This window comes from Pinus tabuliformis, chromosome J (assembly GCF_031772625.1).
Source record: "Pinus tabuliformis cultivar Carrire ecotype Pingquan chromosome J, CPIR1, whole genome shotgun sequence".
NCBI classification, from domain to species: domain Eukaryota; kingdom Viridiplantae; phylum Streptophyta; class Pinopsida; order Pinales; family Pinaceae; genus Pinus; species Pinus tabuliformis.
In genome coordinates this window covers 806,609,850-806,635,895 of record NC_142295.1, presented here as the reverse complement: position 1 = coordinate 806,635,895, position 26,046 = coordinate 806,609,850, and the positions used below count along the sequence as shown (strand labels likewise).

At 37.8% G+C, this 26,046-nt stretch overlaps 1 protein-coding gene across 2 annotated transcripts in view; it reads right to left on the bottom strand.

Annotated features, from left to right (window-relative positions):
• Positions 1-4,947: 4,947 nt before the first annotated feature.
• Positions 4,948-26,046, bottom strand: part of LOC149229160 (putative serine/threonine-protein kinase PBL7) — a 37,547-nt gene continuing 16,448 nt past the window's right edge. The window contains exons 2-6 of one of the 2 annotated variants that reach the window (XM_089378510.1): positions 8,493-8,683; positions 8,216-8,405; positions 7,666-8,057; positions 6,798-7,437; positions 4,948-5,177 (exon numbers count right to left, since the gene is read on the bottom strand). In XM_089378510.1, the coding sequence (XP_089234636.1) occupies positions 6,811-7,437; positions 7,666-8,057; positions 8,216-8,405; positions 8,493-8,683 (1,400 nt within the window). In that variant the 3' untranslated portion in view covers positions 4,948-5,177; positions 6,798-6,810. Of the gene's footprint in view, positions 5,178-6,141; positions 7,438-7,665; positions 8,058-8,215; positions 8,406-8,492; positions 8,684-26,046 lie in introns of those variants that run through there. The other variant, XM_089378509.1, reaches the window with a different exon arrangement.

Here is a 26,046-nt window from a genome sequence, read left to right as displayed (position 1 = left end):
TGATTTTGCTTTAACTTCCACTCAAGCACTTCAATTGTGTTGTGTAATTCATGATTGCACTCTTGCAATTCTTTGATTTGTAGTTCTACACTTTTAAGACGTTTTCCTCATTTACCCATTTTGATCTTTAACACGCTCATTTGTACTTGTTCGCTTGATTATCACGCTCGCTTGATTATGTGACCTTGGGGTGTCAGATACCACCGAAAATGCACCCAAGAGAATGTTTATAATGATTTAATGACTTGATTTACTCACTTGAAAAATGACAATGATTGACTCACTTGACTTAATGATTCAAGGCTTGGCTGTCGGGTTCAACCAAGAATGCACCCGATACAATTTAATGACTCACTTTGACTAATTCAATATCAACTCAAATTCCAACTTCAACTCATTGCATTAATAATTGATCTTGACCTTGACTTGATAAACCTTATACTCAACTCATGACTCACTAACCTTTTAGACTTGCATGACTCTTCTGAAACAAAAATTCGACATGCACTTTATATTCTTTTGAGCTCCAAACTTAGTTCAACCAGACTTTGTACATCAATAGAAACTCATTTTGTGACTAAATCCCAACCCCTTGCATCTACAATTTGATTTCAACCTTGATTTCAATACACTTATATATATATATATATATATATATATATATTTGCCCTCTTTACACAAAACCTTTAAGCAACTCAAAGTAATCTTCATGAAAGAACTTAAAAGAATGAATTGAAGTGCTATGAGTTTACGAATTTGTTGATGGAGCTCTTCTACGACCTTTGCTTGTTGATGCACAAACCTTCACGCAAAGTTGTGCAATAGGGCTTTTCTTCCATGTTGATCATGCAGTTCTCAAAACAAATTTAGTCCAACATAGGTTCTTCCATGAGTGCAAATTGGTCTTTAGTTGCTTCTACACTACTAGTCATAGATTCTTCACCATAAATCTACTCGCTCCACACTATAATTGAATTTAATTCTAGAATTGCCTTCACATTGCCTGAAAAACCGCCAAAAAAGTTGTCGAAAACTCCAATCGACTAAAGCCAGAGACATGGCGGAAAAGCCTTGAAGCCTAAATGTATTATCGCACACACTCACTCTTTGTACAAAATAATGAGAATGATATAATATTAATACATCAAGAGTATGTCTCAAGATAATGCGTCTATCTTGGACACTCAATCACTTTGGTTGTGTAAATATCTCAACCATACACTAATCTAGGAGCCTAACTAGTTGGAGTGAATCTCTCAACCAACTAGATCTAAACAAACTCCCAAGTTTGAGGAACTGACTCATTCTAGAATAGGCAAGTAGGAATTAATCCAAGTTTTATAATTTAAATTATTTTTAATATTTTGCACTTATTATTGTTTTTATTTGAGAGTGAAGCTAACATTATTGGTCTATTGGTGTATTTGCATATCTTGGCTTGGAGCATTAAAGACGAGATTGAATGCTACAACAAACGATAGTGAGGAAAAACATCGATAAAACAGTATGAATTATCCATACCATTCCTTGCATCTATGATTTAATGGTAATGAACCTAGAGAAAGTTTTATGTGTTTGTTTGTTTGTTTTGTTCTAGACTTGGTTTCCAAGTCTAAGGAGACTTGACGTGTTTGCAACATAAAATTTGTCCATCAACAGTTGAATATTGGATAATCCAGCACTTCCTGTGTGTTTCGCGACATATGCTTAATTGCCTCTTGAGAATCCATTAACTCTATCAATGTGTTTTTATACTAATACCTGCAGGTTTTGGTGTAACGACAATCGTGATTCCAATATAGAAGCCCTATAATCATCCAAATTACAGGCTTTTAGTTACAATTGTAATTAAATTAAAAATCCAATCAAATCTTATATTCATTTCTGGTTAAGAACTCTATATGCTATATAAACAAAGCAATTTGTATGAAACCAAAGAGTTATTCTGTGAATACTTTATGAACATAGAATCACTTGTTTGTTGTTAAATACAATTTCTCAATCTTCATGAAGTACAATTAAATTAAGTTTAAATATAATAATTAATCCTTTAATTTGGAGTGAATGTACAATGTTATTTATGAAAAGGAAGGACTCCTTGTTTGCTAGTAATACATTCGTTTTAAGCATTTTCTTGTTTTCATTTAGTCTTCGTTTTTTTGTTCTTATAGATTGATCATTTAAAATTGTTGAGGATGATACACAGATATTAATTGGCAATTCACAATTTTTAACTAAGTTGTATTCTATGCTAAAAACATAGCATTATTTCAAAAAGTTTCAAACCTTGAACATTAGAATGCAATCTAACATTTCAATAATTATGGATAAAGTAGGATATAATTCAATGAAGAAATAGCAATGGTTGTGAAGTCGATTTATGATTTATAATTTTTTCATTAGTTAAAAATCCAATTCTTAAGATATATTAATTATAATTTATAATAATTATGTTTCTACATTAGATATGGTAAAGTAGGCATTTAGGTTACATATACAATAATGAATTTCACTCTAAAATAAAGTATTAAACATATTTAATTAGTAATAGGCATATTTAAGTTTACATCATAAAAACTTTGAATCTTCATATATTATGTCCAATATTTCATAACATTACACACCCAAGTTGATAACTAAATGAACATTGCTTAGATGTGTTGATTTTGGAATAAACATGGCGTATATAAATCAACCATGATTCTAAATCTATGAAATATCATGACCTTAAAACTTATAAAAGCGGAGTTTTTTTATTAAAAAACTCTTTATTAAATTTTTGAAAGCATAATCAATAAATTTTTAGACATATTGATTGGACTACAATAGTCCACTGGATTTTCAAACAATGCTATTATGCCCTCATACTGCATTTTTTTATTATAAATCAATGCATCATAAATAGTATTAACCAATATTTGGCACTCGTCAATATTAACTTAAAGGGACTAAATCCCATGGTAAGGAATAAAGAGAACACCAATGACCAAAGTTCAATACCAATGAACATTTCTTTGGCCCTTGAAAGTAATGGTTGACCGTGTAAAATTTTGATTATAGTCGACAAATCAAAGCCCACCTCCTTGTCCTCAAAGCTAATCAATTTAGACTCTTTATGAGTAGTGGTCTAATCACAATTTGTTCAATCCCAACATGCATAGTCTAGAAAATAATTGCATCCAAGACTAATCAAAACCTTTAACAAGCACTCGCAATGCATCGCTCCTTGAAATATATGTATCAAGATCACCATTATATTATCATCTATATATTTTGTCTAAAATATTGTGTGTGTGTGTGTGTGTCAATTGGATGTGACTCTTAATGAGTTGTGGTCTAGTCATAAGTTGTTGACCCAACTTCAAAGTAAATCCCAACATGCATGCTCTAGAAAACAATTGTAACCAAGACCAAGTGTATGCCTTAGCAAGCATTTACAAACCATCACGACTTGAAATAATTGTAGCAAGATCACCATTATATTATCATCTATATATTTTGTCTCATATTATAGTGAATATACATGTTTTGGTCATCGAGAGACTCATACAACAAGTCTCGAAGCCATTACAAGGATATACTTATTATGAGTTCAACATGTCTTGAGCCCCAGTTGAGGAGGTTCAGCGATTTTTCTTCCAACCACTCAAGCTATATATATAACATTTCACATGTGGGAATTGAGCTTGGTTGGGGAGGTTAAAAGATATTCTTCCATATATATATATATCATACAATGACATCCAAGAGGTCATTGTTTGTTACCAATGTTACTAAGTATTTAGCTAATTGTGCACGGACAAGGACTTATTTCAATTTTCAATTTGCATCCCCTAGATTCAATGCACTAGTCTACATTAATGAGTTTATTAGGAATGCCATCTAAAAATGTAAAGTATCACTTGAAATTTCTTAAATAAGATTTTCCTTCGAAAAAAATATCACAATGATTGCTGCCTCAATTGGTAAAAGTGAGGAATGCCATCTACCAAGTTTTAGAACTCACCAAAATCTCAATGTTGTCTTTAAGCACGATGTAATAAAACTTCCCCCAAAATAACTTGAAAAAAAATCACTTTGTTTCTGTGTTTTACATCCATTTGAACAATATACACATCACATTTCGAATCCGTCGTGTGAGAGCTTGAACAAATTAGAAACGCTAAAGCCTATCAACACTTTCTATTTAAGTAAATATACTCGCTACAAAACTTGAAAACTAGGTATAAGCATTTTTATTTTATCCAACATGCAGTAAGCAAAAAAATAGATGAATACGAACGACCAAAGCAAAAAATATAGATGAATACGAACGACCAAACAGCAATATTCTAGCAACCAAACGACAAATACCATCATATGTCTACATATGAGAAAACTTGCAATATTTTAAATATAACGTTAGAGACTAATGAAATAGTGCAACTATGATGAAATTGTCCAATAATAATGAATATTTACCAATTTTAGCTATGAAAGAAGATTTGGCAGAAAACCCTTGGAGTAACCATAATCCATGGATGATAAACAAGATAAATATTCAACCTTATTATAAAACTTATCTCTAATAAAAAAAAATCGAGAGAGTCGAACTCATGACTCCAAACCTTGAAAGAGAGAAAAGTTTCTGACCACCTAAAGTAACCTCGAGACTATCCCCTTACTTTTACTTATCAACTTAGTAAATGTTTAAATTATAAACTCACAAATCACCAGCCTAGTCAATGTCAATAGTAGAATAGAAACAGAAACCAAATAGGCAAATATAGCCTTGTCAATGACAATACGTTATAGAAACAGCAACCCAAATAAACAAATATAAATTGTAAATTGACAAACCACCAACCTCCTAAACCAAAATGATCGAAATTGATGACTTTGATTCCATTCCAATGAAATAAAATCACCAAACACAATCAAATTTATTTGTAGGCCACTGAATTTCACATTTTACCTTTCAAATTCGGTGAACACGGTGTACAGTATAGGTTAAAAGAGTAAAAATCAAGCAAAACAAAAAGCCAATGAAATCATATATACGAAGCCTCTAGCAGTAATGATTAAACCGGCGTCAGCCGCGATTGCATCCAATTGCTAACAAACTGAGGTACATAGGCCTTCAAAATGAATCTTCTGCTTATCTTCAGTCCCAGCATAGCATCCATGCTGATGTGACGCTGGAAAGAAATGGATTGACAAGAAAATGTTAATTATATAAAACCTAAGTCACCTGGTTGGAGCAATGTAATTCGAAAAAAGTTCCTCCATGCATGTCAAAGATAAAATTCACCATTTTCACATTTTGGTTTTAAGTTTTATAAATAATTCGGCTTCCATCATTAAATTGCCAGCAATTGAAGTTTGATAAAATTCGACCTTTATCCAAAATAATTGGCCAACGCGCTGACCAAATTTAAAACAAAATGGGATCAAAATAAGTTTACGTTTCTTCTGAACATGTATAAGCAAAACTGCCGCCATGGGTTGCTTTATGATTCTTGGTCTTTTTGGAATATGTATTTTTTTTCCATGATCGTTACTGTGTAATTAGTGCACTTTAATTGCGTTTCGTTTTCCACAGTATTAGGCCAGCATATAAATTGTTAAGTGTTCGTTGTGAAACCAACTAGCCATAGTTTAACTATTCTACATTTTAAAGTTTTTTTGGTATATTTTTAGTCAGATTTACATGAAATTCTATGGATATTTGTCAAAATTACAAATTTGGGTAGTGTAATCTGTACTGCAAAATGCAATCCAAGAGCTTCAGGAATTTTTCAAAATGCTGAATCTTATTTGCATATTCAAAAATGCATTTTAAATAAGCAAAGATGACAATCTCACCCACAATTTGTATCACCTTATTCGAGCTAAAAATACCCAAAATGTAGAATAATTAGACAAAACCTTTTAAAGTCACCTGAGAAAAAAATGATGAACCGGACACCATTAAACCACATTTACTAGATATATGCATCGCAGCCTCGATAATGCGTGAGGTAAGGGAAGACCAGAAATAATGCAAAGCAGGAACCAGATACCATTATACCACATTTATTAGATAGATGCATCGTAACCTCGATAATGCGTGAGGCAAGGAAAGACCAAAAGTAATGCAACGCAGATCAAATGCAATCATGATAAGAACAATAGACGGGAATATTTCACTGAAAATGGTTGAGTTTGCTAACACATCTCGAGGTATAACAAAAGCTTACACCAAAATTCAGCTCTCAAGAATGTTCCCCCTATACAGAGAGATCACCTACCTCAAGCAAACGGGTGCTGGAAAGGACAACAAACTCAAACCTTTGAATTTTGCTCTCGAAAGAAATGCCTCTCCCCCACTCACCTGGGGCATAAATTAGCTGCCTCATATAGACAGGTCATGGACCAGTACAAACTGTGTACAAACCTATCATCCAATAATAAAGAATGCAAGCCGACCATCAATTAATTCTATATAGCACTGGAAGAGCCACAAAACCTTGCTTCAAACTCTGGGAATGCTCAATTGAAATCCAGAAAAGCTCGGTTCCTTTTGCACTCTCTAATTTCTTCCCAACCTACAAAATGATCTTGTTTTCTAATATGCATGGAATACAAAGGAACCTCTAACTTCTTCCCAACCTACAAAATGATCTTGTTTTCTAGTATGCATGGAATACAAAGGAACCTCTAACTTCTTCCCAACCTACAAAATGATCTTGTTTTCTACTATGCATGGAATACAAAGGAACCTCGAGTACTCCTGATCAAATGAAATTTTTACAGTAAAATGGTAACAATTTATTTACCACAGCCAAGGCATCATTGAAAACCATCAATACCATCATGCGCATTTCCTCTCTTCTTTTCCCTCCAATTCTCACCCCACATTTTAGCTTCAGCAACTGCTCGCTCACGGTCGACAGAAGTTCTGGAAGTTCTCCCAGCACTTCCAGGGCTATCTGTCAATCCTTCAGATCTTCCAGACTCTCCGAAGTCTCCATCATGGCCTTCTTGAGAGTGAATAGCATCAACCAAGCCATTGGTAGTCCTCTTCCAAGCATCCTTCGCCCTCTGATCAGGAGAAGCCTGCGCATGCATGATCAGATTCCTCGCATCACCGCGCTTAATTGTTTTATCTTTTTCTCTTTCTTTGTCAGATCTGTCACTCGGCTTCGGCTTCTTCTCCTCCTTTTTGTCACGGGAAGGAGTGGGAGGAGCAATGCGAGAACTTTGAACAGGATGCACCCCAGGATCATATGTCTGAGATGCAAGGTAGCTAAGAGCTGTTACAACATCAGCAATCAGGGGACGGGTAGCAGCTTCCTCCTGGAGGCACATTGCTGCCACAGCCAATGCTTGATACAAACCTCTCATAGGATAGCGGCCTTGAAGCAATGGATCAGCCATCTGTGAAAACTTTCTGCGGTCTTTAAATAACGGGCGTGCCTGTCCGATTCATGAGAAAACAGATGTAGTATTAGTTGCAAAGTTCATTTTGCTAGCAATACAGAGGAAACAATAGCTAATTCAAAACTCAATTTTGCAGCTGTTACAAGGGCACAACCAGGCTGTGTTAGCTTTCTAACAAAAATACACACAGCAACAGCCTCAATATAAACAACAGTAATGCGTTTACCCCAAACCCATGAGCTCAGTCGTGTAAAGACAACATACCCAAGTAACAAGATTGTGCTCCCCTGCTGCCCTGTTATTGTCAATAGCTTTCCTTCCTGTGATTATCTCCAATAAAACGACCCCAAAACTGTACACATCTGACTTTATAGTCAACTGACCAGTCATAGCGTACTCTGGTGCACAATATCCATAAGTTCCCATCACTCGTGTGGAAACGTGAGTCTTATCTCCAACAGGTCCAAGTTTGGCCAGTCCAAAATCTGATAATTTAGGATGAAAATCTTCATCCAACAAAATATTAGAGGATTTCAAGTCTCTGTATATAACTGGTGGATTGGCTTTATCATGTAAGTATTCCAACCCTTTTGCAGCACCTGCCGCTATTTTCATTCTCCTGTTCCAATCCAACGGCTCTTTATCTGGTGAAAGATCTGCAAGATGTAGCAGATTTATTAGGTCCATTGATAAGGAGATCTCCCACATAAAGTGGCTAAGTAAACCAATGTTAAAAGAGCATACAAAGGGAAAAACATGGGGTATTATGATAAATCCCAAGTGCCAAAGAGTACGATGCTAGAAACCAAAATACCATGCAGATGGTCCTCCAGTGATCCCAGTGGCATGTATTCATATACTAAAAGCCTTTGATCCCCATCAGCACAGTATCCAATAAGGTTCACTAGATTAGGATGATGAAGCAGACTAAGCATCAGAACTTCCACAAGGAATTCCCTGTTACCTTGCAAGCCATTTCTGTCAAGTTGCTTTACAGCCACAACCTACTCCATAATTGAAAAGAATTAGTGCTTGAAAACCATCATTTTGCACCATGTAAGTAAAAGCAGAGTACTGTTTATCTCAATCACCTGTCCAGTGCTGTCAAGCCTTCCCTTGTAGACTCTTCCAAAACCACCTTCACCTAATAAGCACTCAGGTCTGAAATTCTTTGTTGCTGCAGCCAACTCACGGAAAGGGAATGTCTGAGCGGCAATATGTCCTGTTCCATCATTGGGAGCCTCCCTTTTGCTGTCACATGAAGACTTGGATTTTGCCTTATCTGCAGCGTAGAGAAAATGGAGCATTAATTCAATAGTAACATCGCGCTATCCAATTTTTAACCAATACTTCCATCTAATATCCACCAAAAATTTACATTTTTGTTCTGTTATGTCATGCAATTGTCCTCGAAAAAAATATCTATCTTTTCTTCTGATTGCAAAGTTCCATAATATTAAATGAAAAACAAAATCTTGTTCTGCTAAAATCCATGCTTATAATTTTACAATAAATTAAGTAAATTGAGAAATGACACCATTAATGGGATGCGATTTAATTTTTTCCATTGTGGACATTAACAGGCCGTTGTGCAATAAGCAAATTACAAGAACGTAATTTGAAATTTCTATGTAAAGACGGTCAATTTTTTTCTACTGTTTAGAGATTGTTCTGTTAATTTGCTAAGTTGTACATCATACAACAAAAAAGAAGCATTATAGCACCACATCTACAACAATGTGCACCACATCACAATGAAAATATCAAACCAATTTCCTTCAAGCAAAGTACTCTAAAAAGGCACATAAATGTACACTTCTTATCTTGAGGCTAGCCCAACAACAAAATACATGATCAACTGAAAAGAACCATAACAAACAATACACAAACATAATACCCTGGAGGACAAGAGTTGTGCCAAAAAATGCCTTGCAGTTTCATCAAGAAAATCTTTTGGCACCATGTAGCTGGAAATCCTCCCCGGCATCCATCAACCCAAATGTCATGAGTGCCCTCGGATATAGCAAATGGAATATAATTGATTGTCACCGTGGACGACAATCCATTCCTGAGGACTCAAATTCTTAACATAACCTGTTTGTGCTCCTTCAAGGGTAAGCTCCTCAATTATCTGAACCAAACATAATGTTCATGCAAAAGATCCCTACTGATTAACTGAGTTGAACTACTTGCTTTGGAGAAGTCAGAAGTCCATATTTGACCAAGACCATGGTGTGAATCTGAATATAAACTATGCACTGAGTCACTTCTCACATAAAAAAAGTGAACTCATTTGCCATGTAGAGGACAACCAGAACTCTGGCATTTTTTCCATAGTCATAGACTCAGGGCCTAAATCCCATCAAATTTGCACAGAATGTTCATTTTTGAGGTTCTCTGAAAGGGTTTCCACCATTCCTAGGGGTGGCTTTATCTGATGTGGGGTGCATGGTGTGTGGATGAACTTTGGTTGTACAATGAGGAACATACACTTTGGAGTTGGCTTACTCATTGATTGTTATGCCTTGTCTTAATGCTCCTGTGGCATTCTTCGTTGGCGCATCAAAGACCTATGGAGCTTGGTGACTTGTTCATGTAACAAACACATTGAGGTTGGTTGCTCGCTTCAGAGGATGACTTGCTTTGGAGGAAGCATTGGGCATCTTGGAGAATGACATGGGCACACGTAGTTGCTAGAAAAGCAGTTGTACTTGACCTGAAAATGCCTGATTAGAGAAGTGATCATGGAGGTGGGTTTGACCTGAAGGTACACATAGATTAGGAAGGAACATTGGAACTTTAGAAGCCTTTGGAAGAGGAGCATGAGTCCTTTCTTGAGGCACATTCAGCTTTGTAGGCTTACTTGTTAGACGCACATGCCTCAAAGCTCGACAAATCTCACGTATAGTTGGAGCACTCCACATGTGGTCTTATCTTGTGTAAAATTAGGTTGCTTGTAGTGGATTAAATTCACCTTGTATTGTAGGTCTCCCTCACCTTTCACATAAATAGAGGGAGAAGAGTCATTTGATCAAACTTGTACTTGTTTACTCCTATCATTTACATGCTTGAGTTACATGAGAATTATATTAATGATCAACAAATGACTACAAGAGTAGGTTAATGGGACTGTTGAGTATAATGATGTCAATACAAAGCAGGAGTACTAAGAAGTCTTCTATATAAAGAACAAGTAAGGTAGAGACATGAACTCTATATGCAAAAACATGAGAAAACCCTCGAATCTAAGTGTAAGAAACCACAAAAGGAGGGAGATGCGCAGAGGAAAAGGATCTAGGAAGTAGGTCACGATTCACGAGATTGACCTCTACTAACATCCAAGGCCAAATGAAGAAAACTCAAGATAGGTTGATGCCCTGAATGTAACGTCTCTTACTAGGATTTTACCAATCAGCCATTAAGATATTCCTAAGTTTGCCAATCTGCCTTGTGCAACACCTTAACTGCTAGTTAGAGCATTTTGACAAACAGTTTATATGCATGAATCTTACAAGTAATCTTGTGGTTGATGGCATATAATCATTATCTCAATCATCACGCAATTAATATATCAGCATTTCTAGTAATAGACGTAGGAGTAAAACCTTATTCATATGAAAGCAACACAAGGGTAAAAACATTAGCCAATTAATTGTTATCAATATTGGCATACAAGACCAGTTTGGAACCTGGCAACGTGACTGTAGGAAACTGATGGGAAATTATTCATTGCTGTAGCCCTCATAATCTGATGCAAGTTTACCGCTGGTACAGAAAATAACAACCCAGAGTACTTGTGGCCCTCTCAATGATTGCACTCTGATCAGAGTCTTGGCCCCCGTTTGATTAATTACCTGGCAAGTGGCAAGATTTGGGCTGTAGACGTTTAAAGAAGATTCTATAACTACACTCCTCGAAACTCAGTGCAACTGCAAACCCTTCACTAAATTGTGTTAAAATAAATACTTGGAGCTTCAACTCTACTTAGCTGCCAAAAAGATGAACTGGGCCCTCTCGGAATGTAACTATACTCAGCCCCCAACACCCATTAATCCACATGAAGAAATTGGTCCTCCCAATAAATGACAGAAATAGGCCTATAGGATGGTATACAACCTCTTCAAACAAATTTGGCTGTTATATAAATATAGTTGCTTCCCTTGATGAATTATCCACGGCTTTCTTCAGGAATTGATGTCACAACTTATCATGCAGCCTGCCATATAAATTTGGCCTTCAACCTACAGAATTGCCTCACCAATCAAGACACCGAAAAAAAGAAATTGCTGGCATGAATGCAGTCCTCAGGATTATTCATTCTTCCGGCTATAAATCAATCTCTCAAGAATAAACATTGTTATCCCATTGCAAATTCAACTTAGGGAATATACAGTTCCTCACTGAATTATTCAGGCCGTTCTAGACTGCATACAGCCTCCACTAATTCACAATAGAACTCGGTTTCCCAGCAAGTATGTGACCATGCCAAAATAATTAATTATCGTCGCTGGAATTTGGGCTCCAAAAAGAACATTAATTGAAACCCCTGCAATAAAATTCCTTCTCAACAATGGCTCAGTCCTGGGTGTAAATATAGAGATCTCCCCATGAAATACTCTGCAAAACAAATGGAATCTCCCAACAAAATTAAACTCCAAAATTTTGGCAAACCTATCTTGCCAATCAATCTGCGCCAATGAGAAATTCACAATGATTCTTCCATAGATTGGCTAGGGTGTATTGTTTCAAGTTTCAACACCAAACCCAATTTTCCTTAAGGGATAGGGTATTACCCTTTCCTTAGCCACAAAGGGCCCAAAATCAAATAAGGAATGATCATGACCTCCCCTTTATAATATTTGGCCATCCCAATACCAAGCGTAAGTATTCCATGAGTGCCATGGGCACCAATACCATGGGCAAGTAAATACATAATAATGTGATTCTATAAAGTTTCGGGCAAGTACATACATAATAATGTGACTCTATTAAGTTCCCCCTGTTCTCCTGGCCACATTTTAATCTAGTTAAATCAATCGTTTCCCCTGCAATGATCACTTGGAAAAGGGATCCTGCCGCGCTATACCTCTAGCTAAAAGTATCTTTCCAAACATCACTAACTCGGTGGGATAGCAACTCATAATCTCTCTCAATTCCATCCGAAATGGACTTTTGAAATAGGAAGTATCAACAAGAATGAGATTAGTCCACAACCTCCCACTGAATCTGTGTTCCATCATCTTTAGTTATCAACAACTCTTGAAAAAAACCTCATATATAAATGCCAACACAAGGAATATTCCCACCATGTTGATGTTGAGCCTATTAATTTTTCTTAGGGCTATATTGTTCTTTGCTTTGATAATTGCATTTCTTCATTTACACATTAAATTCACCCCATAACATCATAACATTATTCAGCAACATATACAACTATGTAGAAAGAAAAATATTCACACATAGAGACACCAAGATTGATCGAAGATCAAGGCAAAACCCACTATGGGGAAAACCCTTTCAAATTCTTCTTCTTGTTAGATTGTCATTGAATGATTCAGCAAAAGCGAGTACAATGATCCATATCTTCATCCATACAACTATCCAGCAAAAATCAACTAAACAATATCCATGAGATGAACCAACAATGCTAATAACTCAAAAACCCTGATTCAGAAGCCTGCGGTCCACTGTCGAACACTGTGTCAACGAGCGAAAACTTCGGACAACTGAAATTTCAACCTTTATGTCTCGGTCGCATCAAGGAATTGTCATGCGTGCAACTAAGAGGTTCCAATCACTCCCTTGAGCCTGTAAGCTAGAGATTGCAGTTGAAAGTATCATTTGTCAAGCCAGTGACTATAATCCAAAACCCTAGTTTCCAATCACATGGAAAAAGAGTTGTGTGAGCGACTGAAAAGCTTCAATCGCACGGATGAGCTGGCTAGCGAGCGACTGCAGTCGAGATCTCTCCGAGTCATGCCTACGATTGAAGCCCAAAACCCTAAAACAACAATGTGAGCTTTGGACCCTGCAATTTCTCTTTTGTGCAAACCAATTCTCGACGGCCATGTCTCCTTTGATGCAATAGAGCAACATGTGCTCAGGAACCAAGTGATGTCCCATATGACTGACATAGAGCTCATGTTAGGCTTTTACCCATGTGCTAATCTTTATGTTCCTAACCATCTTTTGCATTTTGATTTTTCTTTCTTTAGTTTTGTTATAGCCAAGATATGCTCTTTATGTTTCTTTTAACTACATCAACCTCTTAGGGCAAAGTTTCCAAGCCCTACCTAGGTGTGTAGACTAATGGATGTCAAATCCCAAAGAACTCATGACAAGGTTGAACTCGAAGAATGGAGGTGATATAAGGGCTTCTAATGTGAGATAGAAAGTGTTAAGTATGACATAGGGGTAGATGGAATTACACTATCTCAATCAAGGCTTCCCAAGTAGTGACCCTCCTATACCCATTGGGCCATTAAGGGAGGTCCCATTGGACTAGGATTAAAAATTAACCCCCTATTTAAGGTGAGAAAACAAGATCATGGTCAAAGCCCATCATTCTTCCAAATCACCCCATAATCCATAATACATATCAAATGCCCAAAAACAAGTAAGTATAAGCACCCAATTACAAAATGACCAAAGTACCTTTTGAGTGGAGGCCCACCTCCGTCCATGTGCTCATGTCGAATGGGGAGAGACAAATGGTTGATGCAAGTGGCAGAAATATAAGGCATATCATCAACTAGTGATTGTCAGGGACTCCTGATTGTGTGGCTGAGTGACTGGCTGTCAAGAATAAGAGAAAAGTTTTATCCTATGGGGTTACCCATTTTGGTATTATTGTACATCCCAACTTCTATAACTTTCACAAATGATTGGCATTGTTATTCGTAATAACCATTGGATATTTATCATTTTTTGGGTCTGACCTGTTACCGCTCAAACTAGCAGGGGACCTAAAGGGGATCCCTAAAGGAGAAAATGCTAGACCATGGGCAACAAATGGAAACTTAGCCCACTGTCACCTCAGCTAAGGCTCCCTACTATTTACAGATTTTCACCGATGGGAGGAAACCCGATATATATGGAGTCACAAATGAAGGATAAATCAACAAATGGATATACAGTGACCCAAATAATCCTTTTCTAGAAGAGGTTGAAGACTAGACCTTGTTTGCTTTCTAAGCAAGGTACAATGTCTTTTAGGAGGAGAATTTGAGGGTTAGGTTTAGGGAATATGACTTGTGAGAGAGTTTCCCAATCCCTAAAATCCTTATTGAAATTGGTATCCCGGATGGTTCTCGAAGAATTGTTTTTCAAAGGAATGGGACCACATGGGACCAAGTGGACCCAGCCTAGGTTAGGAGGTAAGATTTTAGCAACCAACGATATTCTTAACCCAGACAAGGAGGGGGAAGGGATCAAAGAAAGGATTTTCACTTAAATGTGTTGATTTGATATTATGAAGCACTAGCCTTGGGGATACTAAAGCAAAGTTTGATCTTGGAGCTAGGGCTTGGATTTTCTCACAACTCCACCATCGGAATGGCTTCAAAATTGGAGGAAGCCTTGAAGAGACACCAACACAAGGAATGCTAAGAGATCAAACTTTTTGGAGGGCTATTTTGTCGGGAAAATGATGCCCTAGGTGACCCAACTTGGATAGACCTAGGAAGAGGTGAAAAAGAACTGATTTTGGACGACCACCTCTTGGTAGATCAGCGCCTTAGTCTTGGGAGAATGGAGTCTATGAAAAATATGAATGAGGACTTTGTTTCTTAGTCAAGGAGGCTTTAAGACTACCTCGCTAGCCTTCTAGGGCAAGGGAAGCAACCTTACAACTTTTATACTTCGACTAGTAAAAAGAGATGGCTTATCAAGATGAATTCGTTGTTAGAATTATCCATAGGAAATTTCATTCAAATTACATGGCCCATACATTGGAGATGCTAAATAGATACAAAATTCCACAATTTATGCAGTAAATGCATGCAGCAATCAGCCTTAAAAATAGCGAAAATCCCAATCCAATGAATATAAGAAAGTAAAACAAGAATAACATTAAAAGCATGTACTTACATGTAATAGAACATATCCAACCATCCACAATTTGACAATAGAGAAGCTCTTAGATAAGATAAACCAAATCCAAACATCAAAATTCATTCATAAAGTTGCAATTCATCCTCCAAGAAAAAGTGTGAAATTTTCAAGAGAGAGAAGAGATCCAATCCAAAGTGATGATGAGCAAATGAACTCATCTCACTTGTATTTATAAACTAATGAGGAGTTCGAATTAGTCTCCTTGGCCTAAATAAGTCCCAACAATAAAATAATGTGCTAATAATCTAACTTTTGGTGACAAGCCCACCAAACTAGCTCACAAATGAAAGAATAAGCCTCTTAAGAGGTTAGATGATGAATAATACATGTTGTAGGGCCCTCCAAGAGGCCTGATGAGGTCCATAGGTGCCATAATGAAGAATAGGACCCTCAAAAGTGATGGACAAGGGGTTGGCCCCTTGTTCTTCAAACAATAAACTTGTGGTGCTCCCGGTGGTTGTGGGGGCACAATAATAACCTCATGGGTCTCCGAATGAGTAGAAGATGCATGTAGATCATCTACAAAGGCTTTGATGATGGTGTAGATCAAGTCCTGGGTCAGCTGCCAAGTGTATGGTACATCTGTGGGGCTGGCAGAGCAAAGTTGAACCAGGGGCATTTTCTTCGTCCAATAGGTAAATCTAGAGCAATCTTTGAACATCTTCAGGGATTCGTGGAGTATTGTCTACTGTTGTGGAGGCCCATGGCTCTCAATACACACCCTATATGTGTAAATGTAGCCCTTTGAAGGATTAGGACCCCGTATAGGGAGACCAAACCCAAGATAGAGACCATCTGCAATCCTGCATAAAATCCAATGTGTCTCCTGGCCTTCTAATACAACTGTAATTATAGAAATTGAGTAAATGAGCTTACCAACCATGGACCACAGGTGGGGACTTCATAATAGCCTGCCCTTCCATAATGGGCTTCAAGATTTGCCAATATCTCCTAAACTCCAAATGGGGTTAATCAAGTATCCTATTAGGTGGTTTCTACTTCTAAAGGGGATAATATGTTCAAAGTACATCCTTCAAAAGGTGGTGGCATATAAAAAATAGGTGAATGAAGTAGGGGATGAGAAGGTGCATCCTTGGGCCACATACTAGGGTACGAGGGTAGCTAATAAAAGGGAAGCCCACGTTTGGGTTTATAATGTATAAGAGGGAGCAATCGTGGTACATGATGGGCCCCGGCCTTGATATTTCCACCCTTCTTTATATGTCTTTTCCCTTTTTATGATTTTCTTTAATTAACTGCTCGACACTGAAGAGGTAAGAGCATGATGTATAAGATATAACAGTGAATACCCCCTTTTAAGGAAGAGTGATTCATTGCCCACCAGGGGTTGGGACAATCATGGGTTCCTATATGATGAAGGGGGCTCATAGAAACTGTTGGAACCAAGGTGATGGCCATGATGATGGGGTAGAGCTCATGTATTGGTTTTTGCCCATGTGCTAAATGTGTTTGTCTCGACCATCTTTTGCATTTTGTGATACATTTTCATGTTGAATGTGCCCAAATATGCTTTTATCTTTCTTTGTATCTGCATCAACCTCTAGGGCATCATTCCAAGCCTGACCCAAGGGAAAGGGGTGAGCTAACCCTATGTGGACCCAATGGAGTGTGGACCTAGGTGGGAAAAATGATGAATGGGGTAATAATGAGTGGAAAGGGGCCAATAATGCAGATAAGGGAGTGACACCACGCAACCAAAATTGGGGTTTCCCATGAAATACCATCCCTAAATCCAAATGGTCAGTAAAAGAGATCCCACTGGACTAGAATCCAATGTTAATATCTCAAAGGAGTCTAGGGGACAAGAGGACGGACCTAGCCCATTCTTTCCGTCGAATCCCCCCATTAATCCATGCTCAGAAGTGTCCATGATAAGCAAACTACAAATTACCAAATGACAAGTCATACATTTAGGTCCGGGAGGCCCACCTTCAAACATACGATCATGGGAAATGTGCAAGGGACCACATGGCTGCAAGGGGCTATTAGCTATCAGCTACGAACCATCTTAGAGAAAAAAATTCTCTTAGGGTATCACCCACAAAATGGTGGGTAACGTCTAGCTCCAACTAGGACGTGATTTCTTGAAGCTACTCGAACGGGAGATCATGAGAACTACAAAAATCTCTTGGTTACCGTAGACCTGTCACTTGACATAAAATAGATGAAAAACAGTGCAACATGCTTTCACTACGTCTCATGATTTCACATGCTATATGTTAGGCCATAAAATCAACAGAAAATAAAATATGCAAATATGCATCTATCTACCATGAGATATATCATATGACTTTAATTCTAATGCAAAAATCATCATGCGATGCATCCTACTCTACCATGCATATGATTCAATGTTACGTCTCAAGGAAAGAGGTGATACAACTTAATTTGACCGGCTCAGGCCAAAGTTCCTCATTAAGTTTAGCAATATATTAATAATCATTTCCAACCTTTCCATGAATCCTGACAGGTATGGGAACTCTATCAACCAAGACTAAATCCCCAGCCTTATATTTTTTCTTAAGCTTCCACTTTTTATTTGTTTTAGAGATTGGTCGCTTGAGGATATGGACTTCTTGAGTCGGGAGAATAGGAGAAGGTTTTTCGATCTCGCATGTTTTATAGTAAGGTCTAGGCTTGATCACATGAGCTAAGTAAGTAGGTTCCCTATAAAAGGATAAAAGGGGTGCCATCGAATTGCGGAATGGTTGCATATGATAATTCCATTTGAACATGCCCCCAACGGTAGCCCCCCATTTCCTAGATAATAGCATTCCCCACACATCAGGAATATCAATGACAATAACATCCATGAGGAGGGATATATCGGGATTCCTAGCTAAAGAAACCTTAAAGTCCTTGATGATACCTTCTACTTCCACAGATTTGGAGTTAAAACCACAGGCCTTCTTGCATGGTTGAGTGATGTTGAGGCCCAATTGCTTCATAATTGTTAAAGGCATGATATTTGTGGAAGCCCCTGGGCCTAACATAAAATTGTGTAAGAAGAGGTCATTGATAGCCAAAGTAAGCAAGAAAGGTTCATGCCCAAGGTTTCAGTCAAGAATATGAATGTTTTGCAATTCTTCAGGTAGTTCTTCTTCCTAAATTCCCAAGGATTTCTTAATTTGTTGTTGTTGCTCGGGAAGCTTAGCAATCTCCTTCAAAGGAACGGGTTTCTTCCAATGACAGTCCCTATGTCAATGTCAAGTTTAACTTCTTTCCCCTTTTATTCTTCTGGATGTATTCTTTCCTAGGAGGATCCTTTTTTTCGGATTGGCTTTCGTTGGGGGATCCTTCTTGGGAAGAATTTCGAGGATAGATTCTTTGGAAGGGGCTTGCTTAGGTGATGGATCTTCTTTAGATGGTTCCTTAGGAGTTGAGGGGTCTTTGCTCTTTTCTTTTCACGAGTATTGGACCCCCTTGAATCTTCCCTGGCTATCAGAGTTAAGAATGAATTCTTCCTTTTCCTATTTAAGGGCGACCTTACTAATGGGAGGATGTGTATACGACCCCCCAACAAAATGTTGAAAATGTCAGATTCCACAAGGTTGGCCTACTCATCAGTTTGTTCATCCTCACTCTCTTCTCCTTTACTTTCCTCATCCTCAGATGAAGACTCTAGCTCAACATCATTAGTTGGAGCCAAAGTGTTTGGGATTTGAAAAGAGCTTGGCCTATCTTCTTCACTTTGCTTTTTGGAAAAAGGGTTTCATTTAGGGATATATCTAGATTTTTGGGCACTTTCCAAGGCGGTGATTTTGTTCATGATAACCCTGTCACATGCATTGGCTTCTTTGGTGAACTTTTCCATCCTTTTGAGAATGGCAAGGACAGTTTCCTCATGTTGATCCTTGGATTTCTCCTTCTTGACTTCAACTTTAGCTCTAGGGTGGTCATTGATATCAACCTTCCAGATTCGTATGTTCTCTTTAACTTCCATTACTATCTCTTTAGCTTCAGCCAAAGTGGAAGGTTTCTTGTCCCTTAACACATAGGTGAAATGGCCACCCACCGCCTTTATAAATTTATCAAGGATATTGGCTTGAGATGGCTTCAAATAATCAAGTATATCCTTGACTACCCTATCAAACTTTTGAATGAATTGTCTCACATCCTCCCTTCCCTTGGTTATTTGGTAGAATTTTTCGATACTGAAAATCCCTTGGGCATTGTATGACCACCTTTTCATGAATAGGTCTTCAAATTCATCGGAGTCTTGGATGCATGCAGGGGGGAGGCTAAAGTACCTATCTCTTGCTTCTCCCTCAAGTGATAAAGAAAAAAGAACCATGAATCTATCTATTGGAAATAATACTGAGAAGGGGGGTGAATCAGTATTAGCAACTTAACAATATTTCATTTCCATAAACAGATTTATATACGCTACTTCAGTTAATGCAACTTGCGTATGTACGCAACTGTGTTTAGAGCAACCAGCGTACACTTTGTAAACTTATTATTTAGTCAGTTGATCTTTAATCTGTGTATCAGAATCATATAAGCAATAACAAGTACAGTAGAAACAGAGCAGACAATCACACACAAGAACACAAGATATAAGGTGGAAACCCAATGTCGGTGAAAACCACCTGTTGCAATTCGTCTCTATCTTCTTTTAATAAGAAACTTCTTTTTACAATATTTCTGTACTAGTGCAGTCTTATACCAGTACGCAGGGTTCTAGCTGCAGAAGGCTACAACCTTCTCTCGTTCTCCAGCTTCTCCTGAAAAGGAGCTACAACCCCCTTAGCTTTTGTACTAGCTGATGTACTAGTATGTAGGTGTTGCCTACAGAAGGCTACAACCTTCTCTTTTTTTCCAAGGGACCACGTTTCATAAATTTTCAGATTGGATCCATCAATAACATCATTCAAACATCAAATATATCTACATCAATCAATCTCCCTTGCACTAACCAAATCTGAATCAAACAATCACTTCTCTGAAAGCTGTAACTAGAATACAATAACAGCACCAGAACCCAGAACACTGCAATCAGTAAACAGAAGTAGCTAAAACATATTTTATGAGACGTACGCTACTTTGATATGTAGAACCTGCATGCATACGCTACTATATGAAGGCAAACCTGCGTATATGTTGTTTTAACTTGTTGAACCAGCGTGTATACGCGCCTTTTCTATACTGAACCTGCGTACAGATCTGTAAAAGATGTTTTACTCTTTTCAACTATTCCGTTATACCCAAATCATCAGATTTACAGATCAAGACAAGCGCCAAATATAAAAGATCAAAATCACACAAAGATACTTCTCTTCAAGCCTTAAGATCTTGACCCATCAATAAAACTTATCCTTCTTCCAGCGCTCAGGTTCCTCCTGATTCAGATCCAGCTATGCACCATAACCCAATCACCAGTATTCTAGATCTTGCTCTTCATTAGATATTCAAATACTTGAGTGTCTTTTCAACTATTCCGTTATACCCAAATCATCAGATTTACAGATCAAGACAAGCGCCAAATATAAAAGATCAAAATCACACAAAGATACTTCTCTTCAAGCCTTAAGATCTTGACCCATCAATAAAACTTATCCTTCTTCCAGCGCTCAGGTTCCTCCTGATTCAGATCCAACTATGCACCATAACCCAATCACCAGTATTCTAGATCTTGCTCTTCATTAGATATTCAAATACTTGAGTGTCTTTGCCTAATGATCTCGTCCCCCTTTTATAGTCTTAGGGCTTATTCAATACCATGGTCCAAAACCACTTAGAAACAATACCTTGGACCAAATAACTGGGGTCAACACTTCGGTCAAGATACCTTGGATTAATACCACGGGTCAAATTACCAGGGACCAAATACCACGGACCAAAACCAAGTTTTCCAATATGTACGTGCTTTTCTTTGCGTGAAAGTGCGTGTATACGCATGCGCGCCTTCTGGACTGCGAACCCGCATGTATACACGGCTTGGTCAAGGGGAACCTGCATATATCTCTTTTCCTTCATTCTGAGAGCCTGAACTGTGATCTGTCATCTAAGTGAGTTGCCATCAAGGACAACACCTGTGTCATAGCGCCAAACCTGTGTCATAATGCCAACAATCTCCCGCTTTGGACTTGATGGCAACAACCACACCAAGTCACTCTCCCCCTTTGACATCAAGGGCAAAGGGTAAACTAAAATATTTTCTCCCTTGACATATATTCTGTTGTCCATGCTCCCCCTGAATACATGTTGAATCTCTGATTGAGCTCCCCCTTTGTAGATGTCGAGATGTACCAATCCGTCCATGCTCCCCCTGAGCACATGCAGAGTCTGCAAAGATATTAAAAAACAACATGACTCTACAACTCAACTGAGTATGACCTTTCTATCACCAACGACTCATACATACATCCATCTCCCAACCAAGTGGGGATATTTGACTCATCCACCCAACCAAGTGGGGATACATCGAAAGGTTATATAAGATAAGAACATTACATCATCCATACCAGGCATAGTGGGGAAACAAAATAGGTCGTTACATGAACTTGATAATAAAAGATATACATGACATAGAGACAAAAATCGAAAACAAGACTTTGATAGTCATCAGCAACTATCATCAACAGCATCTGTCAATCACATCCAGACCAGCAACCATGATCTCCCTCTGCACCTGTTCCATCTGAACCAAAAACAATTGTGAAATTTGTACCAAAATCTTCTAAGATAATGCCAACAATGTATTATTAGAAGTATATGCTCCCCCTGAACCTGTGCCAGATGATCACTGTCAAACCCATATCAGACTCTGTCCCACTAATATTCTTCAAATCAACATATACGCGACTATATCCACTGCAACTGGCGTATGTACGCAGATACGCTTCATGAAACTCGCGTACACCCACTTTTCTCTGAAACAGATAAGAATTAATGGCAAGAAGATGAATCAACTACTCCCAGCTTCTGTATGAGGTATTCAAATGTCTCTCTGGGCAGTGGTTTGGTGAATATATCAGCAACCTGTTCTTTGGAGGGAACATACTCCAATTTGACCTTTTGTTCAAGCACTTGTTCCTGGAGAAAATGATATTTGATAAGTATGTGTTTGGTCTTGGAATGCATGACAGGATTCTTTGAAATACTAATTGCACTTGTATTATCACATAAAATGGAAATGGGTGGAGTACAAGTGATTTGAATGTCTTGCAATGTTTGCATCATCCAAAGAAGTTGTGTGCAGCAAGATGCAGCAACCACATATTCTGCTTCAGCTATAGATAATGCAATTGAACTTTGTTTCTTGCTGAACCAAGACACTAATCTGGAACCCATGAAGAATGCACCACCACTAGTGCTTTTTCTGTCATCCACGCTTCCTGCCCAATCTGCATCTGTATATGCATGAAGTGTAAAATCTGTATTTCTGGGATACCATAAACCAAAGTTTTGTGTCCCTTGAAGATATTTAAAAATCCTTTTGATTGCCTGAAGGTGTGCTTCCTTTGGATTTGCTTGGAATCTTCAAACTATTCCCACTGCATGCATGATGTCTGGTCAGGTACCTATTAGATAGAGCAGACTACCAATCATAGATCTGTAGGTTGGTTGATGCACTGCTGCTGATTCATCGTTTGCGCCGACATTGCATCCTGTTACCATAGGGGTACATATTGGTTTAGCATCTTCCATTCCATAGTTCTTCAAGATCTGCTTGAGGCACTTCGTTTGTGATAGAAAAATACCATCTTTATTTTGTTGAACTTGTAAACCAAGAAAATATGTGAGTTCACTAAGCAGGGACATTTCAAATTCTTTTTGCATTACCAAGGCAAAATTCTGACTCATGGCTTCTTCATTACTACCAAAAATGATATCATCAACATACACAACAAGTATTAGCAATTTATCATTGTCAATTTTTATATATAGATTGCTATCAGCTAATCCTTTTGAAAAACCTTGTTGGTGAAGGTATTTGTCAAGACGATAATACCAGGCCCTTGGAACTTGTTTTAGACCATAGAGAGCCTTTCTGAGTCTGCATACAAGTTTTGGATCATTTTCAAGGATGAATCCGTCTAGTTGCTCAATATATACTTCTTCTTCTAAATCTCCATTAAGAAAGGCAGATTTCACATCCATTTGATATACTTTGAACTTCTGAAAGCTAGAAAGAGCAAGGAACATTTTTATTGCTTCAAGTCTAGCAACAGGTGCAAAAGTTTCTTCAAAGTCTATACCTTCTTGTTGAGCATATCCTTTACAAACAAGTCTAGCCTTGTTTCTAACTACTTCCCCATTTTCACTCAACTTGTTTTTGAATATCCATTTGGTTCCAATGATATTCTTATCATGAATTCTAGGAACTAATTCCCAAGTATTATTCTTTTCAATTTGCTCAAGCTCTTCATTCATGGCCTTGACCCAACACTAATCTTTGCATGCTTCATGTACATTTTGCGGTTCGATGGAGGAAAGCAATGCTAGATAGCTTGAAGCTTCTGTAATAGTTCTTCTTGTCTGTACACCTGCCTCTTTTTGTCCCAAAATTTGAGTCTTTGGATGATTTTTCTGAACATATCTGGATGGAGTCTTTTCTTCTGCCATTATCTACTCTTCTGGTGCTTCATTGGTTTCTTCTTCAGCATTAGTCTAATTTGATGTGGAAGGATAATCCTCATCTTCTTCCCACTCTTCTGTTTTTACCTGCTTTGGATTTTTGCCTGCTTCATCAACCACAACATCAATACTTTCAACAATTTTCCCTAGTCTTTAATTATAACATTTGTACCCTTTAATTTGGGAAGAGTAACCATGGAGAATGCCTTCATCTGCTCTAGGTTCAAACTTGCCAAGTTTTTCATCAGTCCTTTTGATGTAACATTTGCTTCCAAAAACTTTGAAGTATTTTACAGTAAGGGTCTTACCATACCAAAGTTCATGAGGAGTTTGAGAGCTGTTTACCCGAACATTTGTTTTGTTGAGAATAGTGACGGCAGCAAATGCAGCTTCACCCTAGACGGTTGCAGGAGTTCCAGACTCATCTAGCATAGCAAGAGCAATTTGTTGAACAGTTCTGTTCATCCTTTCTACCACTCCATTTTGCTGATGAGTCCTTGCAGTAGAGAATTCCCTTCTTATTCCATGTTCTTCACAGAAGTCGAAGAATTCATCCGAGGTAAATTCCCCTCCTCGATCAAACCTGAGGCACTTGATTTTGCGATCTGATTCATTTTCAACCAAAGCTTTGAATGCTTTGAAATTTTCAAATGCTTCATCTTTATGCTTCAGAAGTCCTATCCAACACATTCTGGAAAATTCGTCAATGAAAAATATAAAGTATTCTTCTCCACGAGGTGACTTTTTCCTTGATGAACCACATAAATCAGTATGGACAAGTTCAAGCGGCTTACTAGCTGATCCTTCCTTCTCAGGGAAATGTGTTCTGGTTTGCTTACCAAATTGACATGATTTGCATATTGTATTTTCTGGAATTCTGATGTCAAGAAGATCGCGAACAACCTGGTATTTGCATGCTTTCCTTATCTGAGGGAAGCTTAGATGCCCCAATCTTCTATGCCATAGCCAGTGTTCATCATTTTTGCTTAGATAGCATTGTTGTTGTCCTCCCTTGAGTATGTATAAATTATTTGGAGTTCTTATGCCTTTGATCACTGTTTCTCCTGTATCAAGCTCATGAACAACACATCCATTTGATCGAAATACTACCTCATTTCCTTGATCACACATTTGACTAACACTCAATAGATTATGCTTTAAGCCATCAACATACATAACATTCCCAGCATTGACCTTTTATTTTAAGAGAACAGAGCCTTTACCTTTTATGACTGCAGGGGTGTCATTTCCAAATGAGACCTTCCTTTCCTTTTCTAAGGCACTATATGACTGAAGTTTTTATTTATTTATATGACACTCAATAGATTATGCTTTAAGCCATCAACATACATAACATTCTCATCATTGACCTTTTCTTTTAAGAGAACAGAGCCTTTACCTTTTATGACTGCAGGGGTGTCATTTCCAAATGAGACCTTCCTTTCCTTTTCTAAGGCACTATATGACTGAAGTTTTTCTTTATCACCTGTCATGTGTTTCAAGCATCCACTGTCGATGTACCATTGATTTTCTTGTCCTTCTGCATATAAGGCTATACCACATCTTTCGGTTTGTGGTTCTTTCTTTTTCCATGTTTTGGGACCCAATGAAGCTTGCTCCTTCTGAGATGTTTGCCAAAATTTACTCCTGCATTCAGAGTCTTCATGACCGAAGTTGTTACAGATAGAGCATTCTATTTCATTTTCAAGAGCAGAAAAGTTATTGTAGGTCCTTTTCATGATCCCAGTCACATTCCTTTGATTTCGTGCTTCTCTAGTCATGATGGTCTTGTAAGCAACACATTGAGCAGCTTTGTGTCCAAAGTTATGACATGAAAAACATTGGCCATTAAAGAAATTCCTGCGATTATCGAATCTACTGACCTGATGATTGTAGTTTCCATTGACATTCATTCTTGAAGCAAATTGA